The sequence below is a fragment of the Pygoscelis adeliae genome, unplaced genomic scaffold (genome assembly GCF_000699105.1).
Source record: "Pygoscelis adeliae isolate BGI_AS28 unplaced genomic scaffold, ASM69910v1 Scaffold284, whole genome shotgun sequence".
In the NCBI taxonomy this organism is placed as follows: domain Eukaryota; kingdom Metazoa; phylum Chordata; class Aves; order Sphenisciformes; family Spheniscidae; genus Pygoscelis; species Pygoscelis adeliae.
Window position 1 is genome coordinate 753477 of NW_008824671.1, and position 26755 is coordinate 780231.

The 26755-nt window shown below is 38.4% G+C and overlaps 2 protein-coding genes across 2 annotated transcripts in view; one reads left to right on the forward strand and one right to left on the reverse strand.

The window, feature by feature from the left end:
- Positions 1-2737: 2737 nt before the first annotated feature.
- On the reverse strand, positions 2738-18012 carry SPPL2B (signal peptide peptidase like 2B). Its single transcript, XM_009323000.1, has 14 exons — positions 17896-18012; positions 15374-15556; positions 14582-14671; positions 14083-14222; positions 13104-13246; positions 12137-12233; positions 11864-11980; positions 10265-10346; positions 9351-9425; positions 9156-9218; positions 7594-7693; positions 6565-6642; positions 3975-4203; positions 2738-3036 (listed from the first exon to the last, which is right to left on the reverse strand). The coding sequence occupies exons 1-13, from the start codon at positions 17995-17997 to the stop codon at positions 4022-4024; spliced, it is 1452 nt and encodes a 483-aa protein (XP_009321275.1). The 5' UTR covers positions 17998-18012; the 3' UTR covers positions 2738-3036; positions 3975-4021.
- A 318-nt stretch (positions 18013-18330) lies between these two features.
- Positions 18331-26755, forward strand: part of LSM7 (LSM7 homolog, U6 small nuclear RNA associated (S. cerevisiae)) — a 13705-nt gene continuing 5280 nt past the window's right edge. Inside the window, exon 1 of the mRNA XM_009323028.1 lies at positions 18331-18339. Within this exon, the coding sequence (XP_009321303.1) occupies positions 18331-18339 (9 nt within the window). The remainder of the gene's footprint in view (positions 18340-26755) is intronic.

Sequence of the window (26755 nt, forward strand, 5' to 3'; positions counted from 1 at the left end):
AGGTTTTTGAAAGACAAAAAAAGCACAGCCTTGGTTTTTGATGGAAGTGATTGAACTGCCCAGGATCAGGGTCCGAACAGTCGCAGCCAAACTGGTGTACCAGGGTCACCTGATTTGTACAGTACTGGAATAGTCAAAGTATGTAACCCATTGCCAGTTTACATACTTTAACGGGAGATATTGCACTGAGTAGCTATTGGTTTCTTCCCACATTGGTGGGGGGTGTGTGTGTGTGTGTGTGGTGTGTGGGTGTGGGTGTGGGTGTGAGAAATCACACTTAAAAACAGATGGAAAACCCCCAGAAACATAAGGTGAAGCACGTGCTCCAAGCAGACCTATCTAGAATGCAATGTGAACAAAGCAACTGTGAAATGCCTACAAGTTAAGTGTTATGAATTCTTCCATTTTAATTGAATTATAAATAATTTGAGAAATAAACTATTTCCTAATGCACAACATATGAGAACAAATGTTAAAACACACTTTCAAGTAGGTGATAAAACTTAATGCTTCATCATCAGAAAGCTACTGTCTTTTAAGTATATAAAAAGCTATTCCAGATAACATTATGACTGAAAGACAACCAAGGCAAAAAACCATAGAACTTTGAGTCAGTCTCCAAACTTGTTTTCTTGCTATTTGTCAAGTTCATTATTTAAACACAAGATTGTTTTCTTAATTTAATATATATACTTATACAATGGCTTAAATTAAGGCATAATCCAGCTGGCTGAAGTTCAGTAAAATGTCTCTGTTGCTTTTTATTAATAATAATTGGTTCAGATTACTGCTGGCAAAAGTAACATGGTCCATTAAAGAAGAGGTTGAAAAACAGATGTCTGTAGTACTACTATCTTCCATTAGAATGATTTGTAAATTAAATGCAGTGTAGGCCTTTGAACTCAGGAAGCCTTTCAAGAAACTCACCATTAAATCAACTTATCAGAGAGGGCTTGAGGCTTTAAGCAGAAGCTGGTAAAACTCTGAAGCCATAGTATGGTCTTTACAGAAAGCCTTTCACGTTCTAGAGAAAGAATACTATCCACCCAATGTGAAACAGAACAAAAGTTATCATCCAAAAAGCACAGGGAAAACTTTTGCAGACCTAGCCAAAAAGACAATGGCTGAAATTTGACAGACATTAAAAGAGAGCCCTTCAGAATCCAACTCAACATGCCAACTGGAGACTCTTAATTTAAAAGCATTGCCTCTGATCATGTCACTATGATGATACTTTTGTAAATGACATTTTGGGCTCTCAAATACTCTGAAGAGTATTTCTTCCATGCAATTTGGAATCATATTCTAAGATCCTAGAATACTTCCATTTCCTACTTCAGTTTTAATGTGAAGTGTTTGAGGCTTTCTGGGACTGCAATTTAAGTGTAGAACAGACATTTGATAAAGCTTAATGTTCTTAGATGGAATAAATAATATGCAAATCACATCGTCCCTCTATGTGTACTAAAGTTGATGCATAAAAGACTCAATCATGTTATACAGGAAAAAACACAATTTCAGGTATATAAAGTAAGACCAGCTGCACCCCAAAAAGTTTTAAATTCACAAATTTAGTCCTTCACAATGTCATGTAGCAAGAGGTGCAAAATAATAGGCTAGATCACAGCCTCATTCCAGAACCTGACAGGCCATGCTTTGGCTTCTCTTGGGACAAAGACAAAACATGACTGAGGCAGTTGATTAGTTACTGAGCAGCAAGTAGCTTTAAATCACACGTAACTATAGCACCATATGTGCTCTTTTGGGAATGAAAACATCAGATTATTTTCTTCAGAATTAGAAATCGCAATTATATTCCTTAAACAAATAACAAGTAGAAGCTGAAAACCCCAAACATATGAACTTTTACTGCTTTACTTTAACATTTTCCCAATGAAAATACTGCCTATTAAGCTTAGTATAGTGCTACTACCTATTTTCTTACCTATTTGGCTTGTATTTTATTCTAAAACATTAAACATTCTTAATATGCTTTTGCTTCCAGACAGCGTTCTGTGACAAACACTGTTTATTTTCAGAGACAGCCCCTAGAGTTCATACGAGTGCTTAGAAAGCTTCCTGTAGCTCCATTCATCCTGCCTTTTAAACTAGACTAGTAGCCAACCCAGGTACCTGGAAGTAAAAACAAAGACAAAAAAGTTAAGAGATGCATTTAATGCACCACGGTAGTATAAATCCTTTCAGAGGCTGGTAATTTAACCATTCTCTGCATTTCCTGAAAGTCAGTTTATACTAAAGCATTCCCTTGTATCAATGGCTTTGACAAGTAGGGAAAAGTAAAGTAAAACGTGACAATAGGGAAAGTGCTAAAAAACCTATCATGTTTCTCTCAACTAAGCATTGTAGCAGACTTGTTCAATGCTTTTCCTCCATGTTAACCTACACTATGCTAAAGCAGCAAAATAGCCACACAAGCACAGAGTACTGTGTAAATAAAGACTCTTAATACTACCCTGGTATAATGAAAATGGAACAAAGGCATTCATTAATAAAATGATCATTGAAATCCATACATCAGAACCCTTGTAGAGCACCATATTTCAGAAGGATGTTTGAAGTGTATAGCTGTACCGAAGCTGGAGGCAGAACATTCGTTGTTGGATTTGATGATCAGACTCCCAGTGAGGTTCTTCAATGAACGCAAACACTACTAAACCAGTCCTAAATATATACTGGTTTTACATGGATATGTTTGTGAGGGAAAATAAGGAGTTCTTATCACATCGTTTATTCCAGCTGGTTTTGCTCTGCATTTAGGCATTTGCTTTCAAGGCTGTCCTTATTCTGACCAGCTGGTTCCTCACTCTGTGCAATAGAAATTTCTGACCGGTCCGTCTTTGTGTCAGTATCAGCCAGCTCCTCTGCAGCTGAGGTGGGGCCATGCAGCTCCTTCACATGGAGGGTAGGACTGGTCATTTGTTCTGTGTCTTGTTGAGAGGCTGGTACATTGGTATCTTTGGGAAGCTCAGGGCAGTTGACAGGAGCTATCACCAAGGGAGGCTGAGGTAGGTCTTTCTGTAAATGGAAGATCACAGTCAGAATGATGGAAAGCAGGAATTACTGTGTCCAGTTATCAGGAGTGATGGTCATACAAGATGAAGATTAAAGGTCCATCATCTCCGCTATCATTCTCCAGTAGTGGACACATGCATACACAGTTGTCCTGTCATTGTGTTTTATGGATTTTTCTTCCAGAAATGTGTTTAATTACTTTCTGCCTGATGGTTCCTCGCTGATTTCAGATGCGCTCTGCTGATTACGCAGGAACACGCAAACAGCACTTTGGCACTTCGTCGTTCTCTGGTTTTGCCTACCTTTACTATCAGTGTATGACAACTGGCAGCTTTTCCATCACATTTCAGATGATCTCAAATACTTTTCAAACAATTAAATTCAGTTCTCTAGAGGAAAGTTGTGAAGGTTATCACAAATAGTTGAATAACAAAATAAAACTCACTGGGGGGAACCTCTAGCTTGATAGATTTGCCCTTCAAGCAATTATTCAAAATTATAATCATGCATCATGATAGAAATTACTCCTTTTGGAATCTAATTAATTTCACTTGTACCACAGTGAAACAAAGTGATAATTTACTATATTGAACTAGATTTCTACCTTCATAAGCAATAGGCTATGAAAAAATATGAAGAAAAATATTTTAAGGATATATTTTATACAATATTATAAAACATTATATTTTATATAATATCTTAATATTTTACTCACAATAATAACAACAATAACTTTCAACAGAGATCAAACCAGTAAAATTATGGCAGAATCAAGAAGGATAGACAAGGTCTACTTTACTTTTCACTAGCCAGTTTAAGTGGCCATAAACATTAAAAAAGAAAACCTTATTGAGGCAAAAAAAAATATGTAAAAAAGCAAACAATCAAGCAAAACAAAAATCTTTGGTTTTGTTTGATAATACTGCAATATCTTACTCAACTTTAATTCTAGTTAGGTTTTTATAATATTAGTATTTCTTGAAGACACTCATATCAAACTGGTATTCACCGCAAAGCCGCTGCCCGTCCAGAACATGGCAAGCTCCTTTCTCCAAAGAGCCACAGCAAAGCTTGTGAGAAGAGTACAGGGCACCAAGTAGAGGAGAGCGGGCTGGCCCATCTGCATCAATGCCAAGGCAACAAAGGTCACAAGAAGGCCTATGCCATATGCTGGAAGGAAACAAACACAGCAAAAACCAGTTATTCAGATATAGCTCTGCTCAAGAACAACTAAATAATTAGCTAGATGAGCATTCTAACAGGAACTTTTTTCAAGTAATATGTAAAACAACATCTCCAGAATTTTTTCAGGCCTCTTTAGACACAAGTATTATATACACAATGTAAACTTGGAATAGTGCTTTACTTAACAGAGATACTACAGTCTTTCTATTGATAATAACATGTTGTGAAAGTAGTGATCGGCCTAGTCCATACTGTGCAATTAAATCATTGCCTTAAGCAGTTTGAGAAAGGCAAAATAAACAAATGAAATATTGTGCCTCATACTGTATTTATGAATTCAACAGATACAGACAATTATTTTGACCATTATAACATGTGCTTCTTGTTTGGCTTGGCTTTGGCTGTTTCTTAGTATCCTGCAACACCACTAAAAAAACCAAACAAGCCAGCTGTATGTTATAATTTGTTATTACTTTCTATTTAATTTCTGCATATATTCTGCAAAAATTAAGTAGAACAGAAGCCGCTAGGATCTCATATTGTAATTATTTTCAATTACATTTTCAGAACAATGAAGCTAAATCCAACTGATTTTTATTCAGGAACCAGATGAAGAAAGATATTGAGGTGCTGGAGCACGTCCAAAGACGACCAACAAAGCTGGTGAAGCGTCTAGAGCACAAGTCTTATGAGGAGCGGCTGAGGGAACTGGGGTTGTTTAGCCTGAAGAAAAGGAGGCTGAGGGGAGACCTTATCGCTCTCTACAACTACCTGAAAGGAGGTTGTAGCGAGGTGGGGGTCGGTCTCTTCTCCCAAGTAACAAGCGACAGGACGAGAGGAAACGGCCTCAAGTTGCACCAGGGGAGGTTTAGATGGGATATTGGGAAAAATTTCTTCACCGAAAGGCTTGTCAAGCATTGGAAGAGGCTGCCCAGGGAAGTGGTTGAGTCACCATCCCTGGAGGTATTTAAGAGAAGTGTAGACGTGGCGCTTAGGGACATGGTTTAGTGGTGGACTTGGTAGTGTTAGGTTTACAGTTGGAGTCGATGATCTTAAGGGTCTTTTCCAACCTAAATGATTCTATGATTAGAATACTCAACACATTTTTACAATTCTTCAAAAATCTTTTTTCAGGGCACGTTATGTTATTAGTGAGAGTTCCTTATATCTAGTTGAAATATCTCTTCTTGTGACTTAAGTCCATTGCCTCACATCTTATCCCTGTGCACCTGTAAGAAACGTCTGTCTGTCTTCTCTGCACCCTCACATTAGGTAGCTGTGGACAGCAACAGAATCTCATCTTTGCCTTCTCTTCTTTTAAAATCATGTGCTCCAGCCCTCAGCCATCTTGATGGTCTCCACTGGATTTACTCCAGTATGTCAATGTTGGTCTTGCACCAGGGATCCCCAAGCTAGATACAGTATTCCAGACTCGGTCTTAACTGCCAAGTTGAGCGGAATAATCACTTCTCTCATACTGCTGACTCAATCTTGCTAACACAGCCCTGTATGTGGTTAGGTTTCATTGCTGCAATAGCACACTGCAATGTTGATACAACATTTTCCTATCAATTTCTGTAAACATGTTTTGAAAGTACCAGGTAAGACAAAACTTCCATTTAAGTATATATGAGAGGAAGTTATTTAAGATTTGGTACACTGAAATAAAAGCATTTCTCTAACCCTGCTATAAGTGTCCAAGAACATAGATATTTTTTCAAAAGAATTTCTAAAGCAGTTTTTCATGAAAATTTTTCATGACATTAACTGCAAGCATCTTAAGTCTTTGCTAGCATAAATACTTTGTAACAAAGCCAACAGAAATCTGTAAAAACCTATTCATTGGTCGTCCATGGCATGTAACACTGTGGATTCTACAAACTGAAGACGATGACTAATTTGGAGGTGTTACAGCCATCATAATGTAATTCATTGCATCATAGGTCACGGATTTTTAGAATACACAAAAAGTTAAGAACAAAGTCAAAGGAAGATATCCCTGAATTCTCATATGCAATAAACTCAAAGATTCATGAATCAAGAAACCAGAATGAGTAGCTAAGCATGTATAAAGACAGAGTACCTGTAAGGGTTATAGTGAGACAAACCATGGTAACAAGAAGCTCCCCTTATATATGGCAGACAAAACAGCTCAGGAAAATGACATCAGATAACTTGGTGATGGAAGGTCTAGTCTCGGAAGTACTTTGCTAAAACATTTCTGTTTAATAATAAAAGGAGAATAATAATACAAACCCCCAAACTATGTAATATGAGATCAATGGTATGCTTTCAAAGGAAGCAACTCCTGTAGGTATTGTGTTCAAGTGTCACTGTTATACGTACCTATTGTGCAGGCTACAAAATAAACTCTGGACGACTGCACCTGAATATCAAATCTATGGCAATAGGCTACCAGTAAGCCTAGGAAAGGAAAGAACAATTACAACATGCTTTCAACCCATTCATGCATTAAGATACACAAAATCATCAAATTATCTAGGAACTTTTAAGCTTCCCCCCCCTCCCCGACACTTACTTGGGCACCCCAGTGTTTAAGTGCTATGACAGCATCATTCAGGAGGCTGCACAGCTTACAAAACAGTTATATGATAACAACAGAAGCACTCCAATAATAAAATTAACATCTACACAGATCCTAGATACAAAACGTCACCCCATCCCTAATAGAGAGCTGTAAAAATACAGTGTTCACAACAAGTAAGTTCATCCCTTCCAGCTCCCAGCAAAGATGGTAGAAATTTATGGTTAATGACTATACCTATTATAGGTTGGGGGGTGGGGGGAGGGCACACGGATGGGGATGACAGTTCATATTTCCCAAAAATACAAGAAAAACAAATGATTTCTCAGAAGAAATCTGAAAGCCAGAAGATACATACTTGTTTTCACCTGCAGTGGTGCCAGGCATACTTCTACATAATATCTGAAGTCAAATTTGAGAGAAGGTGTGGTAGAAACACTGGATGTTGTGTGACTAACAAAATTATGAAGTTTTGAGTGGTCAGGTATGTGTGTACTCAAATCATGTGCAAATGGACAAATAATATCCTCTATCACCACACTATTAAACATGTTTTATACTATAAAATGAGTTGCTAAATCAACTCTCGAGATTTCTCTACATTTCTTGACATCACTGCATGTGAAACTGAACCATAAGATTAATGTGCATTTAATTTCTTATGGAAAAAGTGAACAGTGCAGGAAAAAAGAACATAAAAGATACACTTACAAATTTATCAGGTTTATAGAAGGCAAATCAAACTCCCTACTTGAAGCAGAAGTACAAGAGGAATAAACTAATATGACAGTGCAACAAGTAAAATTCTTAACATGCTAAACAAGAAATACCTGGAACTAAAATGTCTCCAAATCCTAGGAGAGAAAAAGGCCTGTCACACAGAGCCAACGGTGAGGAGTTCAGTCGCGGAACCTTCAGGACCATTGGGAGCTTGGTACGAGAGACACATATGCCTTATGAAAAGCTGTTTTCTCTACATACTGACACCATCTACCAGAACTTGTTCCTGTTATACTGAGACTACAGACTTCAAATAAAGCAAATGTATCTTTTTTTTACATTATAGATCCTTATGTTTAAAATATTTTATTAATATTACTAACAACTAACAAAATGTATTTAAGATAGAAGTGATGAAATACTTGCTAAAGACAAACAGCCAAGACAACTCTGCACAACAGACATCTCAAAACTATATTAATTTCAAAGTCCTCACATGCAATAGGGTATCAACTCTGCTTTAACTGCAGGAACGTAAAAAATTTAGGTAAGCTGCCACATGCAGAAGAAATAACTATTTATATTTCATTCTACTGGTTGCAATAAAAGTCTCAAAAGAGTAAAGACTTGAATAATTTTAAAAAGTGATTTTTCAAATCACTTTAAAGACTTTTTTTCCCCAAGTGTTCCTATTACATAATTTGCAATGTTGAGGCACAGTACAGCAAGGTTCATTGCAAACATGTATTCTCTTTAATACAGTACATTAAACAAACTTTCTTTTATCTTCTTTCTTTTCTTATGTTAGTGCCAGAATAATTTTATCTACTTATATTATCATTATTTTTCTATACATTCATTCTGTGCATAAAACTGAAACTTAAGGGGTACAAAAGACAAGAACTTAAGAAGTTAAAGAAATCAGTATGGATTGTATGGATTGATCCACTTGTAGTTCATCCTGCAAACAACTATTTTCTTTTCTATATTTTCCCATGCAACAGTATTACATTCATTGCTGAAAACAGACCCAACATCCTTAAATTAACAAAGCCAGTTTTCCTGCAGATTCATTTCTTATTTGTTTTGCACACTGTATCTCACTATCCTCCTACACCTCACGTACTTTCCTCCCCGAGTCAGCCACATCATGCTGTACAGCTCTGCATGCAGCTGGCTGCTGTCAAATGGTATAGAACCACTGAATACTGACTTCTGTTTTCTTTCTGTCTCCAATTCATGTTTCTCTCCTTTGCCTATAGCTTCAGCTTTTCATAAAGCAATTATCAAAACAGGGGAGAAGGGGGAAGAGACAGACTGATCATGTAAGTTTTATCTCTTCAGGTAAAAATGGATATGCTTCATTAGCAACATGTTATATTTACAAATATGGTCATGTGTTTTTGTAAAGCTGAGCTAACCAGCTTCCTTATACTGAAACCCTTTTAAAGCAAGATAAAGGAAGACCAAAGCTGTTGTGATGAACCACTAAAAGTCTGCTTTGCCCGCTGTGTTCAGTGTAGATTTCCAGAGAGCTCAGGAGTGCTTATTTCCACACTAAATTCTTTTCAGACTAGCATCTCCATTTCAGCTTTGTGGTCTTTGAATTTTAGAGAAGTTGAAAGTGTAATAGCTGAAAGTTAGTGCCATATTTTCAGACTACATACAATACCTTTTCATGAGTGGCAGAATCAGATGGGCCTGCAGCCACCTCCACCATTATACTCTCCCCAGTCTAAAGAAAAAAAGGTGAAAATTGTAAATCAGCACTTCACTCAGCAGGTCCGGGATCATTTAGGAACACACAGAGAAACAGGTCATTACACTTTACTCTGAGCAGCAGGCACGAGAGAAGTACTTTACTTACCTTTGTTAGAAAAGGTGTAATAAATACAAAGAATACATCATACACAAAAAGAACCAGGAGGAGCAAGGTACAACCCTGAAGGAAGAGACAAGATACTTGGTATTTGCATACTATGCATTAGTAAACAGCAAAGAATAATTAGCAACTTAAGACTATTCAAGGCAAAAGCTAACAAGGACTAAAACAAGTCACCCACGTATTTTTCTTAATTCCTAAATATTTTAGATGGAGGAATTGGGTCTCACATGCACCATATAAAAGAAAGTAATTCTTATAACACAAAATTACATGTTAGTCCCTAAAATTCTTTATCTTGTAAAATCTGGAGATGGTGCCGTTTCAATTTGTTAGGAAATATTAAGAAGGTCTGCATTTTCTCTAGAGGATGCTAGGCATAGCTTGAAACAGCAGCCATATTACTTTGGCCAATCTGTCCAGGGAAACAAATTTATAGGTGAAGATAACTTGAAACAGAGTTTGAAGAGCTGCCTAAGGAGCAACTAAATGACTAATACTGATTTTTATCTTAGGATATTGAATAAGTTCTGAAAGATTTGAAAAAAGCACCAGAACGATCCATCAATTGTGTGTCAAATTTGAAAAAACAAAACAAAACCAAACCCCAAACAAAAACAAAATCCCAAACAAAAAAACTCCCCCCAAAAAACCCACAAGTGAGTGTGTGGTTTATTAGTAGTCAACACTCTACAGAACTTTAAGTTACCAAACACCATGCATAACAATCACATGCCACTTATTGGTCTACATTATACTCATTACATCACTTCTTTTCCCAGCTACATATGAATGGAAGTGCACTTCCAAGCCAATGTACTCCATTGGCTCCAAGTGGCTCCTCTGTTCAACTATATACAGGCAAACATCCTCTTTTTACATCTGTTTAACTTTCATACCTTAAATGTAGGCAGGCGAATTGTTTTCAACATGTAAAGACAGAAAGCGATTCCTAAAGCATCTTGCAGAACCCAGGCCCACCTAAGAAAGAGGAGGGTAAAAAAAAAAACAGTAGGAAAGTCAGACCAAGCCTTGTTCTCACTAAGGACCTGTTTGGGACAGAAAACTTTATTAGAAGTACTTGCTTGAAATCAACATTGTTGTCAGCATGGATTTGCAAATGGGAAGTTGTGCTTGATCAACTTGATAACCTTCTACAATGAAATAACTGGTTTGATAGATGAGGGAAGAGCAGTGGGGATATTCAGTAAGGCTATCCACTGAAATCTCCCATAAGATCCTCAGAGAAACTGATGAGGTACAGGCTGCATGAGCAGACAGTGAGATGGATTGAAAACTGGCTGAATGAGGTCAGTGGGTACCAAAACAGGAAGCGCTGGGATCCTCTGGCCTGTGTATATGTGTACACCCCTGTGTGTTGAGGGAAGCCTACAACTGGGACTATTTCTTGATTGTGTTTTGCAAGTTAGATATAGAAGTACCAAGGCTCTTTGCTTTACTCTTGATTGCTAGGATCAAACAGAAATAGGTTTTGAGATACGAAACACTAAGGTTTCCCTAAAATCACTAAGGTCTAGATGCAGATGAGAGATTATGCTGTTGTGATCAATACCTGAGCACTTGCTGATGGAGCTTTGTGCAGGGGGACACTCAGGTCCACTCCAGCTTTGAGGCAGAAAATGGATTTCCTAGTTCTAAATATCCCAGGTTGGAATAGCTCTACAGTACTTCTGTACTCCTCAGATTGACACTTATTTCTCTAAAAGGTGTTTCAGAGTTGATGCTTCCTGGATTTATCAGTTCTGTCAGTGAATGATCCACAGCCTTAATACAGAAAATGGACCCCACAAAGGCAATAACAGGCATTCAAAGCATAAGCAAGACATCTTTGGTACCATCAGCAGAAACACAAGCCAGCATTTCAGATCCAACACAGAATCCCTGATAGAGGGACCAAAAGATGAACACATCATGTATGTATGGGGAAACTGGAGCATCTGGGAGTGAGGTAGGGAGTAACTTTTTTGTTACCAAAACCAAACCAAAAAAACAAAAAAACCCCACCCTCTAACAAAAGCCGTAAGAAGAACATGCTATAATTAGGTACCACAGCAATACTGGACACACAGAATTTTACTCATACCAGACAGCTGAGAGAAACTAAAGATCTGACAATCTTCACAGCTCTTATTCTTTCTGAGCAAATGCACATGCAGACCATCACCTGAAGAAATAAGTTAGACAACTTGTGTCCAACTTTCCATACCACTTCTGAAAAGCTGTGTTAAGCCAAAGAGATCAGAATATGGACTGGGACTCAGAGAAATTCAAGCTTAACGAGGGACAGTTTTCTGTAACTTAAATCAACAAGACAAAGGTTAAGTACATAAGGAACAACTAAGAATTTCTGCCCAAGTCTCTAGTTTCTTTCCTGTCACTCCTAAATTCCGGATAAGTTTAGGCTTCCACAGATGTCAGTTACTTATACTATAAAGCATATTACAATTTCTAGCACAGAAACTAAAATAGACACTTACTGATCTTCATTTCTGAAGATTCCCCAGACTACGCTCACAGAGATACAAAATACCGCCAATAGCAACATCCGGACCTGGGGACGCTTGTGAAAATAAGGCAAGTTGTTGTCTGGGATTCTGAAAATGAAACACACCAAAGCTACAGTTGTCTCTGTAGTTACCCTCCTCCTTTATAAACATTTTGAAGTATGAAACCACCTTGTAAATCCCACACCTACCCAACATTATAAAAAATTAATTTCACCTATTAAAAATTTAGAAGTTGCCACATACCTACACTTTCCCAAGGGGAATCTTCTTACAAAGGGAGACAGACAACTGTAAAGACCAATTGAAGCAGCCAGGCAGAATATTCCTATGATAACATAGACTGAGAAAGAAAAAGTAGTAAGTCCAAGTAGGATAAGGTAAGAGATGCTTTTTCTCATATCCCGGCTGAATAAACAACAGACAATCAAAAAGCCTGAATGAGAAATAAGGCTTACATTTCACCAGTGAAAGTTAAATTCAGAGACTTCAAATGATTGTTGATTGGATTTATGCTCTTTAAGTATCTAATTCTAGCTCATTTTACTGAGGTGTACTTTATGTAATAGCTACTTCAACAAATCAAAACCTCTGTGCTAATATTCTTAAAGTCATTAAATCATAAACCTAAAAGGCAATTTATGGTGAAGTGTTTATCTTCTCATTATAAGTATACATGAGCGTTATAAGGGAACTCTTAAAATCACTAAGTAGCAAAATGAATTAATACAGATGGGATGCATCTTTCATAACTTCCTCAGAAATATGAGGATGGAAGTTCCAGTGCATTAGGCTCTCATGTTCTTTTGTCAATCAACTTGATAAGCAATCAGTAGAAACATATCATCTTTATAAAGATAAAAAAATTGATCCTGGATCCCACAACTTAACTTCAAATTGAACAACAATAGAAAGACAAGTATAGGTTTGAGAACACCTTTGACAAAAATAAAAGGTAGAAGACATTAAGTATCTACTTAATAGGCTTTTACATTTGAAAGAAGCTCTATGATCACCTAATGCAACCTCACTAAAAGTAGGTATAGAAATCTACTCAGTGGGTTTTCTTACAGGGTTTTAAGTCATATTGGGATGAAGAAACCTGGCAGAAGACAGCCATTTCATAGTTCTTTTCACAGTAAAAGTGTTCTTTAAATGATGGCAGCCTTGTGATATTGAAGATGTATCAATACAAATACAACTTTAAGAGTACCTAAGTGGTCATAGAAGAAATAAAGGAGGACCAGCATTGAGCAGCACATCACAACAAATACACAGATCATTATTGGAGTCACATCAACTGTTTCATCATCATGTTTCTCTGCCCCATCATCACGTTTGTGCTTCATGTACCGCCTGAAAGAGTAACATGGCTATAATCAGTCCATTCCTTCTGCAACAAAATATAAAAGGGCACTGAATTCTTCAGCAAGAACTACATGGGGTTGGAAAACGTGACACGACACCAATGCCTGCACTGGTTTCCACTCAAGTCAGTGGAACTCCACATTTTACATGGATGCATGAACATCAGATATAACGATGCATAAAACAGTAATTGCTGCATTAGTTTATCAAGAGTAGTATTTTTCATTCACTAACAACTCAACAGAAGCCTGAAAATTACCGCAGAATAACTTGCTGACTTCAGAAGAAATCCTAAAGCCAGGTGGTGTATATAAAGTAAATGTTAGAACTAAGTGTGGCACAGATGACCTCCTCCCCCCAACTCCACCTACTGGCAAAAAGTAACCACAACATTTCAATAAAAGATTCAGAATAAACATAGTATGTGTTAGCCATCTAATCAGTTTGTTTTGCACTATACTAGTAAAAACAATTTTTTTTTTTTAAACAAAAGATTTTTATGGTGGATTTTTGCAAAAGCCCTAATAGGAAGCCTATTACTATCCAATTTTCCTTCCGAGCTTTTCAAATGTTTGGCCTTTGACAAGGCAAAATACTAAAATACTCTACATGCAAATTATACTCTAATAATTTCATACAGTGACAAAGCCAATACAAGGCTCAGGGCCTTCCAAATGTCACATCAGCATTTTCCCATTCTGGTTATATAGACAGTCTCCAAACCTCATCAGCAGAGCTACCAGGTGATCTTTAGATAAATACCATGGGGTTTTTTTTCTGTGAAAAATACAAGAAAACTGACATAATACGTTCCAGTTACTCACTTTTTCACATCTCTGCTTCCTGCCCAGTATCCTCCAATTGCAACAGTCCCCACAGCCATGACAAATATAATTACCATGTTATAGTCTAGCACAGGCTCATTTGGTGCATACATCGCCCCTTTCACTGAGCTGCCAAAACTCTGTGGAGGTAAGCACAAGTTATGAAGAACTTCCAAAAAGCTACCTTAGCAAAGGTTCAGTTATTTAGTTTTCACTAAGGATCCTCAGAATCAGGCTTTATTATAAATACTTAAGAGCAACCTATTGGCTCTACTATTAGTGATATTTATTTACAGCACCAGGGTCCATTTTTATTTTATTCTGAAGATGAGAAATAACCTCCCAAGAGATTTGCATTTTTTTCAAAACATAATAATGCAATCTTCATGAGTACAAGTCTCTACAGAACCAAAGCTCCTAAGATGGACTTCAAATACTGTTGAGCAATGACTCATTTAAATGAGATAATATGAATCAGAGCATTTAGTATAGAGTTTACCTTGCCAATATCTAACATATCAGTATAGCTGAGCAGAGCCACAGGAATATCAATTTCTTCATATTGACTCCTGTTACCCCCAGGAGGAACCTGAAAGATAGTTCAGATCAGGTAAGAATATATTCATTTCTGCAAATACTTCTACTACTTCAAAAGGGTTAAAGTTGAAAGTTCTGTTTCTGTTAGTTTGGAAAATATTCTAGAAAGGAAAATAACGACAGCAAAAACTCAAAGTCAGAATGTATGCCTGTTTCCAGTAAAACATAAGTCATTAAAGACTGTAACAGCAAAATGCAACAACCAAACTTCAAGCAGTATCTTTTGCACATCAGGGTCATGGTTTTATGACTGATGTGTGCCTCTAGTATTGACTACTATATTCAAAACTACTAATTTTACAAAACATACACTGGTGATGCTTCAGCTGAATCTAAAGCACTAGATTCACTGTGCTATAGATCTCATTGAAGGTAGTAGTATGAGTCAAGAAACCAACCTTCTTTGATTCCAGTATTTCATAAGTATAATTCTGAGCCCTTGACTTTAATGTTACATGGGATCTATGCAGCACTCTTCCTACTTAAATATTTGAGTACCTTCTCGTTTCATTAATCCTTCCTTCAGCTGTATTATTTCCACACATAGCTATGCAATGTACGTACACACATAAACACACACACATATTATCTATTTTAAAGAGGAGCATCAAATACCAGCAATGAGCACTGAAAACAAGACAGTATCTAACATCAGAGGAGTATCAGCAATATAGAAAGACAGAAAGAGACTTACCAGTCTCTCTCTACTAACAATGAGCAGCCCACGAGCTCCATTTATCTGAGCAAGCCTCACTTTCTCATAGAAGGTGCAATTCCCTCGCATCACCATAGGGATTTGATTATTAAATCCCCCATCAGGTACATCAGAAGGAGAACACAAAACAGATGCTGTCTGATCCTGCAGTTGCAAGAGTGACTGAAAAGAAAGAAATTAGTTAAATACATATATATAAAATAAAATTATAAAAGAAGTCAAGAGCAGAAAACACAGTTTCTAAAGGGTAATTTAGAACTTTCAAGTAATGGAGTGATAGAGTATTCTCAGAGAAACTTGAAAGCTGAAACAGTGCTGCCCTCTCTATTACGTAGGGTCCTGCCTTGCTTCACCTTATTGTACAGAATTCTGCTGGTAATAAAAGTTGGGTTATGATCTGCACTTGCATTTGTTTTCTTCAGCACTGTTGCTGTTCTGATGCACGCATCCAGGATGCAGGATGAGTACAGCGATGTGACACCCTAGCAATTATAACACTGAGCGGCAAGCTGAAAAACAAACACAGGCTGGGGCGAAGTACAAAAGCATAGGCAACAAAAATAAACTTCCATTTTGAAACCATATCCAGTTAGCTGAGATTTTGGATCCTAAGCACCTGGATACCGGTTTCTAAGCTGCTTCTCTCACTGCTTGCGATTCAGAGATGTTGCAGGTCTGCCCCAATTCCTTAATTTTGGCCCTCCTCAGACCCAAATACATCTACTCTGGTATGTTTACACAGGAACATCCCAAAGACATTTCAAGGTTTTAGAAATAACACCAGCATAAATTGTTCCTTGCAAAACCTAAACAACAATCTTTGCCCAGTTCTATTTGCAAGTCACCTGAAAAATGCAATTATCTACCAAATAACTGATTCTTGGTGTGAGCTGTGCTAACAGAAGCAGGTCACAGCCCCACTCTTGCTCAGAGTTGAGCTGTTAGGTTTGAGAAGTGTCACGGTAAAGTTTTAACCTGAGAAGCTGACACATGTAACACCTTGTATTGGAAATCCACAGGTACATGATACAATACCAAATACCTGTATAACTGACTCTACTGTTTTAGGAGGGAAAGGCAAGGGTCAAGCTGTTAGTAGCTCCAAGCTTATTCAGAAAATTGCTGTCTCCAACCTGGCGCCTACTTTAGAGACAGTAATATGTCTCTACACACACCTCCTGGTTGTCCAGGTTTCAGGAAAGCTTATCAGCTCTATCAGAGCACAACACAAATGCAGAGCAAGCTCAGGTTGGTGCACTGCATCACCTCAGTTAATAAATTGTACTGCTGGAGTACTGGAAGGAAGGAAAAGGAGGGAGAATGTGAAGGAAGGGAAAGGCAGAGGGAGAGCTGAGGAAGGAAACAGGGATAGGCAAGGGACATAGCAGAGGCAACCCAAGTGCTCTGTGGAAGGCAGGTCAGAACCTGTTGAGTGCTTCAGTTTCAGCTCAGTGCAAGCTACTCTGGACTACATTAGGTCCTGCAGAACTACTGAAATATGTCTCCAGTGAATCTTCCTGAGACTGGTTAAAACAAGATGTCTACAATACAGTGCCCAGCTCTCACAAACCCTAGACTCTGTGGGAAGTCTGCCTGGATCCAGTCGAATGAGACCCTAAGCTTCTCAAACCAGCTTCATGCACTTCTGCGTTCCCACTTCTGCTACGGAAGCAAAGGGATGCAGTGCATACATGCGCTGACTTCACGCTACACAGAGTCAGGTCAAGTGCAAGAGTTTATTAACTGGGTCTACATGAGGCAAAGGCAGCTGCAGCATCTGAGCTATCTATGTATCTAGGGAGTAATCTGCAGTTGCAATAAATCCACCACAGGTAATTAAGATTCGATTATACATTGATAAGGAGCATTAATAATTCTGTGTAGCACCCAACTGGTAGATTAAGGAATACAATGAATAAAGTGAACAGAGCATCAGTCAACTACGCCACATCTTCCCCAATTAGTAGCTCATTCAAAGTGCATTTGCTAATTTCATCATTCAGTGATAGTAACTTTTTCTCATGGATAAAGACAGTGAAGAATTGTCTCAATTGTCAGCTCATACAGCTTTGGATAATGCAGAAAAAGCTTGACACAGTTTGTGACCACTTATTCTTACACTTGACAGAACTATGAACCACTGAGAAAGCATTATATTAGCAAGGCCACGTGATATCACTTTGTATCATACTGACATACAAAAACTCCTTTCCAACCACAGGTAAGTACCATTTTCATTTAATTGACCATGTTGTGCAAAAGGAAGATTTTTTTGTTTTGAACCAGAAATAGTCATTACCTCTGCATGCTGCTTGGAAAAGAATATTGCCATCATAGATAGCACTGCCTAGGGTGATCTTAACAGATAAAAATATTTTCTAAGTAGAGCAAAAAAAGTAGTTGCTTCAAATTCTACTAATCCAAGTTAGAAATCAGAAGTTTCCCTGTAACAAAGGCACTTTTGAATACATTCTTCTGTCATTGCTTGGCTAGGTACTTACAGCTTTACCCAGATCATGTGGCAAATGGGCCCACTGAGAGTTGAAGAGGATACAGTAGTCTTTTCCTTTGCTGCTCCCCTTCTCTGAAAGGACATGTACCATCCCATACTCACAGTACACCTGAAAACATAACAAAAATTTCACTACAAGAATTTTGGGTCACATGAAATAGCAGAATGATGGGCATAACTTGCTGTTGACTAGCCTGCTTTGTATTTTAAAGAAAAACAAAAGATTCTACAAAGTTTCAGTATCTGTGCAGGGAGTACAGTAGAATTTGTTATTATTTCCATCATACTTCAAACAGACTCAGATACATTAGACTCCCTCCTACACAGCAACTGGTCAAAGAATCAAATGAAACCTCACTGAATGTTACTGGATGTGTTTAAAAAAAACAAAACAAAAACAAACAACCCAAATAACACAGCCAGAATGGCGCATGTATGTATTTAACTAGAGCAATAGAAAGAAGCTGGACTATTGCAGAACAGCTAAGAGAGCTACAATAAGAGGCCTGGCCCCTACCAACTCCTGAAAGTACAGCCTGAAGTAATGATCAATTTGAGATTCACATCACTCCAAAACTCAGCCTTAGACACCGTTGCTGTAGGTCTGACAAGACCCCACAGCATTATCTGCTCTCTTTTTATGTCCTAGGTGGCACACGTAGATTCTCAAGACTACATACTGCATATATTTTTCACTGCTTCAGTGACCAGCAATCACTGCTGTCAAAACTCCAACAATATTTGCTACAAGTAGTGAAGATTACATATCTAAGAGTTATAATTACAGACCTGTACTGGGTCTGGCTGGGATGGAGTTAATTTTCTTCATAGCAGCTGGTATGGTGCTGTGTTTTAGATTTGTGACCAAAACAATGCTGATAACAAACTAATGTTTTAGTTATTGCTGAACAGTGTTTGCACAGTGTCAAGGCCTTCTGTTTCTCACTCTGTCCCCCCAGTCAATAGATTGGGGGTGCACAAGAGGTTGGGAGGGGACACAACCAGGCAGACGACTAAACAAAGAGATATTCCATGCCATATAACGTCATGCTTAGCAATGAAAAGCAAAAAGAGGGGGGTTTTAAGGAAGTTAGCCATCTTTAGCTCAGGAACTGGTCTTTAGCATCGGTCTGCCTGTGGGAGGTGGTGAGTGATTGCCTTTGCATCACTTGTTTTGTTTTTTCTTTCTTTCTTCTTCTACTTCTCCTTTGCTTATTAAACAATTTTTATCCCAACCCACAAGTTTTCTGGCTTTTACTCTTCCTTTCTCCTTCCCTGGCTCACTGGGGGTGGGAGGGGAAGCGAGCAAGTGGCTGTGTAGTGCTTAGCTGCCCACCAGGGTTAACCTACAACAAGGTCATAGAGGCAGAACGTGACAGCTTCACCCCAGTTGTTTATGGGTAAAATCCCTTAACTTGAATAATGAATCATGAGCTTTGGCCACCTTTAACTTGACGTTCAGCCTGTGGAACGCAACTGAGTTGCAGTGGAAGGACCATCTGAACTCTACGCCCAAGTACAGCCCAGGCTGCAGTCCTGAGCTGAAGAACTAGGAACACTACACTCAAAGCTGTGTGTACCTCATGCACAGTTAGTCACAAACTGGGTTTCAAACATGACAACCTCGTCTACCATTCTTCACTCAAAGCTCTCTTAAAACTATTGCTAATTCCTCAAAGCTTCAAAAGGTACAAAAAAAAAAAAAAAAAAAAAGACTCCACATGAAGCCTGAGCCTATACCACAATCAAAGCATGCTTGTGGTATGGGTCATTTCCAGTTGATACACAGCCTGGCTTCAGGTTGGAGCTATATCAGCCTTTACTGCAGCCACTTCCACACTGGGAGCAGCCCATGGTAGCAAGAATCATCCTAGTTGGCTTAATCATGGAGATGTCACAATTCTCCTGAAGAACTCCAGGAAACTGAAGTAACAGAACCCAGACCCTATAGGAATTTGGAGAGAACAAGGGCTGCGGAGAAAAGTAAACATAGTAACATGCAGCAAATATACCAGTTGAAGGCATCTTCTCAATGATGATACACCATATGTAGTCTGTTTATTCAGCTAAGTGTTCTAACCACATCTAACTGCAAGAAGTGCTCCTTTTAACACAAATATTTTCAGCTTCCTATCCCTGCAAGATAATACATAGCAAACATAGCAATTTCCTCATTATTTTAGTTATGTCAGATTGTATCAGGCCATTTTCCAGCAAAACAGAAAGACCTAGGGGCTACATAGGGTGACTGGTCATCACAAGAATTACTTAATTGTTTTTCCCCCCCGCTATAGCAGGTACTAGCAAACACTTCCTTATTACAGAGTTATTCACCAATCTTCTTATTCTTCATGATGAGCTCTGTTCTTTTAAATATTTCCACCCCTCCATCCCTTCCCTGCATATAGTGACACAATTTTGTGAGTACCAGATACATTCCTCATCTTCCACCCAAAAAGCCAGACGAAAAATGCCTACAAGACCATATATAGCACCTGCAGAAGTAAATAGTTTTGTGGAGTTGATGCAGTTGTCTGCTTGTGCACTGAGTCCTAGTAGGTATTTACCCAGGCAACCAGAAATCAAGAAGACAAAGCAACCGTGGAAGTAGGTGCAACTTCCCTACCACTAGTAGTGGTTTTATTTAACTTTAATTAGTGGTGACTTCATTCTCATATTAACTGAATGAAAATAACTGTAAATCCTGCCCACCCTCAGAAATTGTTGAAGAAACACAAAGTATACCATGAGGTCTACTGTTACTGTTCTTGCAGTCTAAGGGCTCAGATACAAATCCTCCTTCCTTCTTCCTCCCATTTCTAAGTGGCAAATGGGTACCTTGCGTTGTTTCACTCTCTGACAATAGGGTCTTTTCCTTGCTGGAACGAGAAGGTATGGAGAATTTAATTTTATCATCATCCATGTCACCATTAAGTTCTATGGGACACTTCTACGTTCTTCAGGGCAGCAACAAGGGGGTTGCAGGCACTGCCCTGGGAATAGTGTCAGGCACCATCTCCACTAATCATAAAAGTCTAAGTTTAAGAACTCTTTCCTTCATGCAAAATACTGAACATCAGCTCCTTGGTACCAAGCCTGTTCACATGTATTCTGCGACCCACCTGGTCAGGTTTGAACACTGCCACATCAAGAATTTCATTTAAGATTAAGATCACAGTTGCTGCAGGAAGCTTTAAAAGCTTCAAATAAAAAAACCCGTTCAGATACAAAAGAAATGCTCAGAAAGCACAACAAAAACTAACTTTTGAGGGTTGTTTTTTGGCTTGGAGGTTTTTTTTTTTCTTTTCTTCTTTTTAAATTCAATTATACAAATCCAGATCAAAGCTTCTTTTTGAAGAAGGAGAGTCTGGCTGATCTTTAATTACTGCTTCGGAGCCTCACAGTCCTCTTACAGAGCAACTTCAATGTTTAAGTAGCACTGTCTGGTAATAGACTATAAAAAGACGATGCTGAGAGCAAATGCAAATTATATCTGTACTTAGCTTCATATGAGTCAGGAAAAAATTGACCATGTATTAAACGTAGCGTTCTCAAAATACTATTTTAGCCCAGTGATTTGGGAATCCAGTGCTTAGGAATACCAAACATTGTTAATGTAACTGGATTCTTCCTATTATCATTTCTGTGTTACAAGAGCATTTGCTTCCTATTGTAAGCGGAAGTTTCTCCATTTTATTAGCATTTTAATTGAGAACTCCTAATAATCCTTACTAGCACTTAGCACTTTGAAATTTGTTTAAAAAAAAAAATCTGAAACACATACAACAACCGACATGGCTCTCACCTTAACTAGTCACACATTTGGTTTCTGGTGGAACGCTGCCCATTCATTAGTGACTGGAGACCATCAGTTCACCACCACCAACAGCAGCAGGTTCAGGAAAAAACCCCAAACAACTCCAAAAAAACCACCAAACAAACAACCCCCCCCATCTATCTTATCTTTCTGCCATCCCCCTTCATGTCCTACTGTCCTCTACCCACAGACCCAACTCCTCCCTTCCCATTCTCCCTTGTCTCTTTCTCCTATCCAGCACTCTTAAACAAAACTGAAGTAATTGACTGAAGACATGTTTAATCGCTCTGTCGTTCAGATTTAGCTTTCCCCACAAAGCAAATCACTTTGTGCCTACCGGAACTGATGAAACCTTGCTCTGGAGAGAAACACAATGTAATATCCCTAGCCATCGCTGCTACTGAATTAGACAGAAAGTTGTGACAGACTAATCTGTCATCATCTAGTTTAACGTTCATAAGCTAAACAGACTAATGATTTGATAATTATACAGTTACACATCTTACACATTTGTTTCTCCAGGTAGCAGCTGAGAAACAAGATGCTAAAGATGACTGGAGGCAGTAGCAAAGTTGTGTCTTAATGTGTTTGTTCAAAAATCCATTAAAAGAATCCATCATTCTCATTTCTCCCTCTTTACTTCAAGCCCTACTACACAGAAGTTACCCTGCACCCCTAGGAGACACTCAAGGTAAAAAGATGCCTTTTGGAACACTTCAAAGAATTGTCGTTTAAACATAAACGATCTCCACACTGCCTGGAGGATAAATGATGCCATTGTACTGCAAGATGTCAGCAAAGCAGTAAAGAAACATCAGCCTAAAAATATACAGGAGGTAGAGATTTTTATATTTAGCTCTTTTGTATATAATTGGTCTTTGATAACTCATGCAGCAACTTTTTCCTTTTTTTTTTTTTTTTAAATAACATTAATGTTCATTAAGTGCTCTAAAATCTATGACATTTGTCCTGAAGTGTGCTGGGCATGGCAGGTTACCCTGCTTATTTCAGTGCAGATTAAAGCTACTTGAGCAAAGTGCAAGTTTACAAGATACAGCTATTTGTGGAGGAAGGGAGACACTATTGTGCATATGCTGTGAGGAAAAAAAAAGTGTTTAGCAAAAAACTCCAACTATTTGCCATGGTGGACTTCTTAACTCATATCTGAGCTATCCAGCCATAGCACCTAAAACCCTTTCAACAAAAGGAAGAAGTATTGAAAAATAATCCATTATTGTTATTATCTTGAATTTTACTTTCAAGAGTGAGAAGCCGCAGAGACCCAAATACAGACACAGACGAAAGACCAGAATAAAAGTATTTCCTGCTTATTGTTACAGGATCTGACTGGCCTTAAAAAAACAGAGTAGCTCAGTTTTGAATATTACGCGTACGACTGCCTCCAAAAGCTTCAGGCAGTTTTGCAGGAGCTGTAAAAGGTACCTTTTACAGGTACCTGTAACTGAACAGCTTTATGCACTTGAGAAACAATTAACCTGTACAGTTAAAAGTTTTACATTTATAAGACATAAGCTACACATCTTTAAAACAAGAGAATAAGTATAGGGTGTGTTGCTACATTTCCATTTAGATAACCATTACTGGAACTCAGTAATAATCCCCAAATTGCACACTGAAGACAGTAATACACAATTATGCTTTCTGAGCAACTTGATCGATGTTCTTTAAAGAAATATTAAGGGAGTAAAAGGTTCCTAATGTGAAGTGCTCAAAACACACTTTAGAAGCTATGTGTTTTTGTGTGCCAAAAGCCAAGTGAAAATCAAGGATGAGAGGAATTAAAGGGAATACGAGCACGGCTAAAAGCAGAAGAGGGTGTACAGAGTCCATGGAGAACGGAGTCCATGGCAAATGTGGATTAACGGACATTTTTACAAAGCAATTATCACTTAGCATCAAAGCATAGTTCTGAAGTCTGTTAACAGCCACTACAAGTTTGTTTTTATCCTCCCACCTAAGCAGAGCCATAGGCATCAGAGTTTCTTGTTTCAGTACCATAGGGCTTTAATGCTTCCAGTTCTGTTTTTATTTATGTCACTGAGTATCAGACAACAAAAGTAAGTTCAAAGAGGTGCAGCTGATGCAGTGGGATGGTGGCAATATTTATGATGGTTCTTAGTTCCTAGAGATCACTCCATATCCTATATTAACCCATGAGAAAATGTAATCTCCTGTGCAGATCCTATACAATGTTCCTACAACCCCTTTTCCAAGTGTTTGGATATAAAACCCAGCCTTTTTCAAACACTAACAGAAAAACAACAGCTGTTGTGATAATAAGGTGTTTTATGATACTTGTTTCTTACAGTACATATGATTTAGAAAGCACTACAACAAGCTTCAATAGGAATGGGCTTCCTAGCCTCAAATAGCAGAAGTAACTTCTCCTAGTTAAGTAGGGAATTGCCTATTTCCCCTATATGAATAGGGAGGGAGTATTTGTATTTAAACATTGTTACCAATCACGCATCCACATTCAACAACAGTGCCATGTCACAAGCAAGACCTCTGCAAAGCTGGAAATCTCCTAGAATCATAGCTTTATGAAGATTGTTGTATAATTAACACAAAGCAAAGTGTTTTATATAAAGCTGCAAAACAAGGAAAAGTTTTCACACAACAGATGCGTAAAGTCTGAGGGCACAACTTAACAGGCAACTGAGCCAACCTAATTGTTTGTGGCATTAGAAGAGCACGCTTGTTTGCTCTGAACCTCATCAGACCCTTCCATGGTTTATTTGATGCATTAAAAGATCAGAACACTCCCCAGTTTTTTGCTGAGTTAAGGTTTTTTTGTCATGTTGGTGAATTAATGCAGCTCAGAGACAAGCACTGGGGCTTGCAAGTTAAATAATGGAAGAAGGTGGAGAGGAGGAATTCAGCTAACCCGTATTTCAAGAAACTGCAACGTGAGTGACTGAGCCAACCTAGTGGCTCATTCTTGTTTGTTCCTCCCTGCCTCTGTCCCCAAACTCACCTGGATGCCCCCTACACTTTTTCCACTTTCATTAGCTCTATTAGCTGATTTGCTCACCTGAATCTCAGAGAGATTTAACAGACACTAGGAGCTGTGCTCCTTGAAGAAGGAATGAATGAGCTATGCCTACTCTTACAGTATGTATCAGGCAAGACACATAGCAGAGTTCCCAAGAGCTGGGGTGCGTTCGTTCCCATGAGCAGCACCGATCAATTTGGAGATCATCAATAGCAGACAGCAAATTTGCACACAAAGAAAACACTCCTTCAACAAGCACTGTACAGTAGAGAGTTTCATATTCACAATGAAACAATTCCATGAGACTAAATTGTCAACCACCACCTTAATCCAGAATTTCAGTCTTTTCAACTCTTCGGACCTATATCATAGTGTGCTCTGATTTTAAATAGAGAAACCATCACCTCAATTCGATATTCTGCTGAAAGCTAGTATAAGTGAAGGCCAGCTAGATCCAACATGCTCACTGCAGATCATGTTACTATATTCTTCATTAGTCAAAGGCTCATGTATGTCTGTTATTGTTACAGGACAACTAAGAGGTAGCAATACCATGCAGGAATGGTTAGAGCGAGAGGGAAGTTAAATGAAAAGTGAGGACTCTGATACCAAAGCAAGATCTAAGTGTACTTGGATCTGTAAGATCACACCCCTCTTCAGGTGTTCCCAGATGAGGGCCCAGATTTGAGAGAGCCATGCTTTTCCTTCTCCCCATATTGAGAGAGAGATATTTTCCTTCTCCCCATTTGAGAGAGCCAAGCTGTTCCTTCTCCCCATATAAATCAGAGTTTAGAAGCAAATGTGGACACTACTTCCCCCTGCCCCAGGGAAAAAAGTAATAAATCCTATTATCCTATCTCAAGGAGGGAGGGAGACAAAGATATATTCCAAATATGCCCAACAGCACTATGACAAGAGTAAGCCATTGATAATGAGTACAGCTGGTGCACAGCAAATGCACACAACAGCTCATAGTGAGAGTTGTCAGCTTTGTCCCCCAGAATAACCCCATCCATCAGTCACTGGTGTATCACAGTAGTACAAGTGCATCAGAGCACTCCTCTCTGCCTCAAGCTGAGGATGATGTACTACCTAAAACCGTACCAACAAGCGCAAGTACAAGAGATGTAGAAGTATTGCAAAATACAAGGTATTCAAAAAAATTTTAAATAAGACAGCTCGGCTAACAGAAACATATTAGCAGCATACAGTAAATTCGCTTTTTGCTGCTGCAGCAGGACTGTTTCAGCACTCTGGCCAGCCTGTTCAAAGCTTGCTCAAGCACATTAACACTATTCCACTGCACAAACATACTAAATTACTTGCTTACAGAAAGGAAGTATGCTGCAATGCATGGAGCTGAAGCCAAGATCTCTAAGTATCCACCAGTGGACTATCTCATCTGCTGTCCTTCCACACTGTGATGTGCTCACCTTTTCTAGACTGATGGATCAAACTGACTCCATGCCAGTCCTTGACCCATTCTTATATCTTATTAATTTGTGGGGCCTATGCTGGCACTACCCGTCCAGTTGAAGCATTAACAGAGATGCCAAAATGCACAAGGCATGCGGGGAATAAGGAAGGGATGATGCAGGAAAAGATGATGGAGGAAAAGAAAAAAAAGGGGATGATGCAGAAATAAAAAAGAAGTTAACTGGCAACGAGGCCATTCTGTAACTAAAGATCACTGGCAAGGAATCAGTAAAGAGACAGGTACAGAAGAGGGAAAAATTAGACTGTCGTGTTAAGATGTTACACCAATAATACTCAAGAAGACATACTACCCTCCAAATTACCTAATAAACAGTTAAGAACTTTAAACGATACTTCAACATTTTCAGAACACAAAACACCTGAACTTAAAACACAAAAGCTATGTACCATGCAATACAATAGCTAAAAATCCACTCTCTCCTGTATCAGGATTACATGCCTAGTTTGTCACACCCTTAAAAATTTATTCCACAAAACTTACTAGTATTGTAATGAGAATGCAAGACTCAAGACAGGCTA

Excerpts from the sequence above, each read along its gene's own strand:
- SPPL2B (XM_009323000.1), bottom strand. The coding sequence starts at position 17,997 with ATGGTACATGTCCTTTCAGAGAAGGGGAGCAGCAAAGGAAAAGACTAC. Across the intron at positions 15,557-17,895 it reads CACATGATCTGGGTAAAGCT|TCACTCTTGCAACTGCAGGA; the intron begins GTAAGTACCTAG and ends CTTTCTTTTCAG. Across the intron at positions 14,223-14,581 it reads ATATGTTAGATATTGGCAAG|AGTTTTGGCAGCTCAGTGAA; the intron begins GTAAACTCTATA and ends TTACCTCCACAG.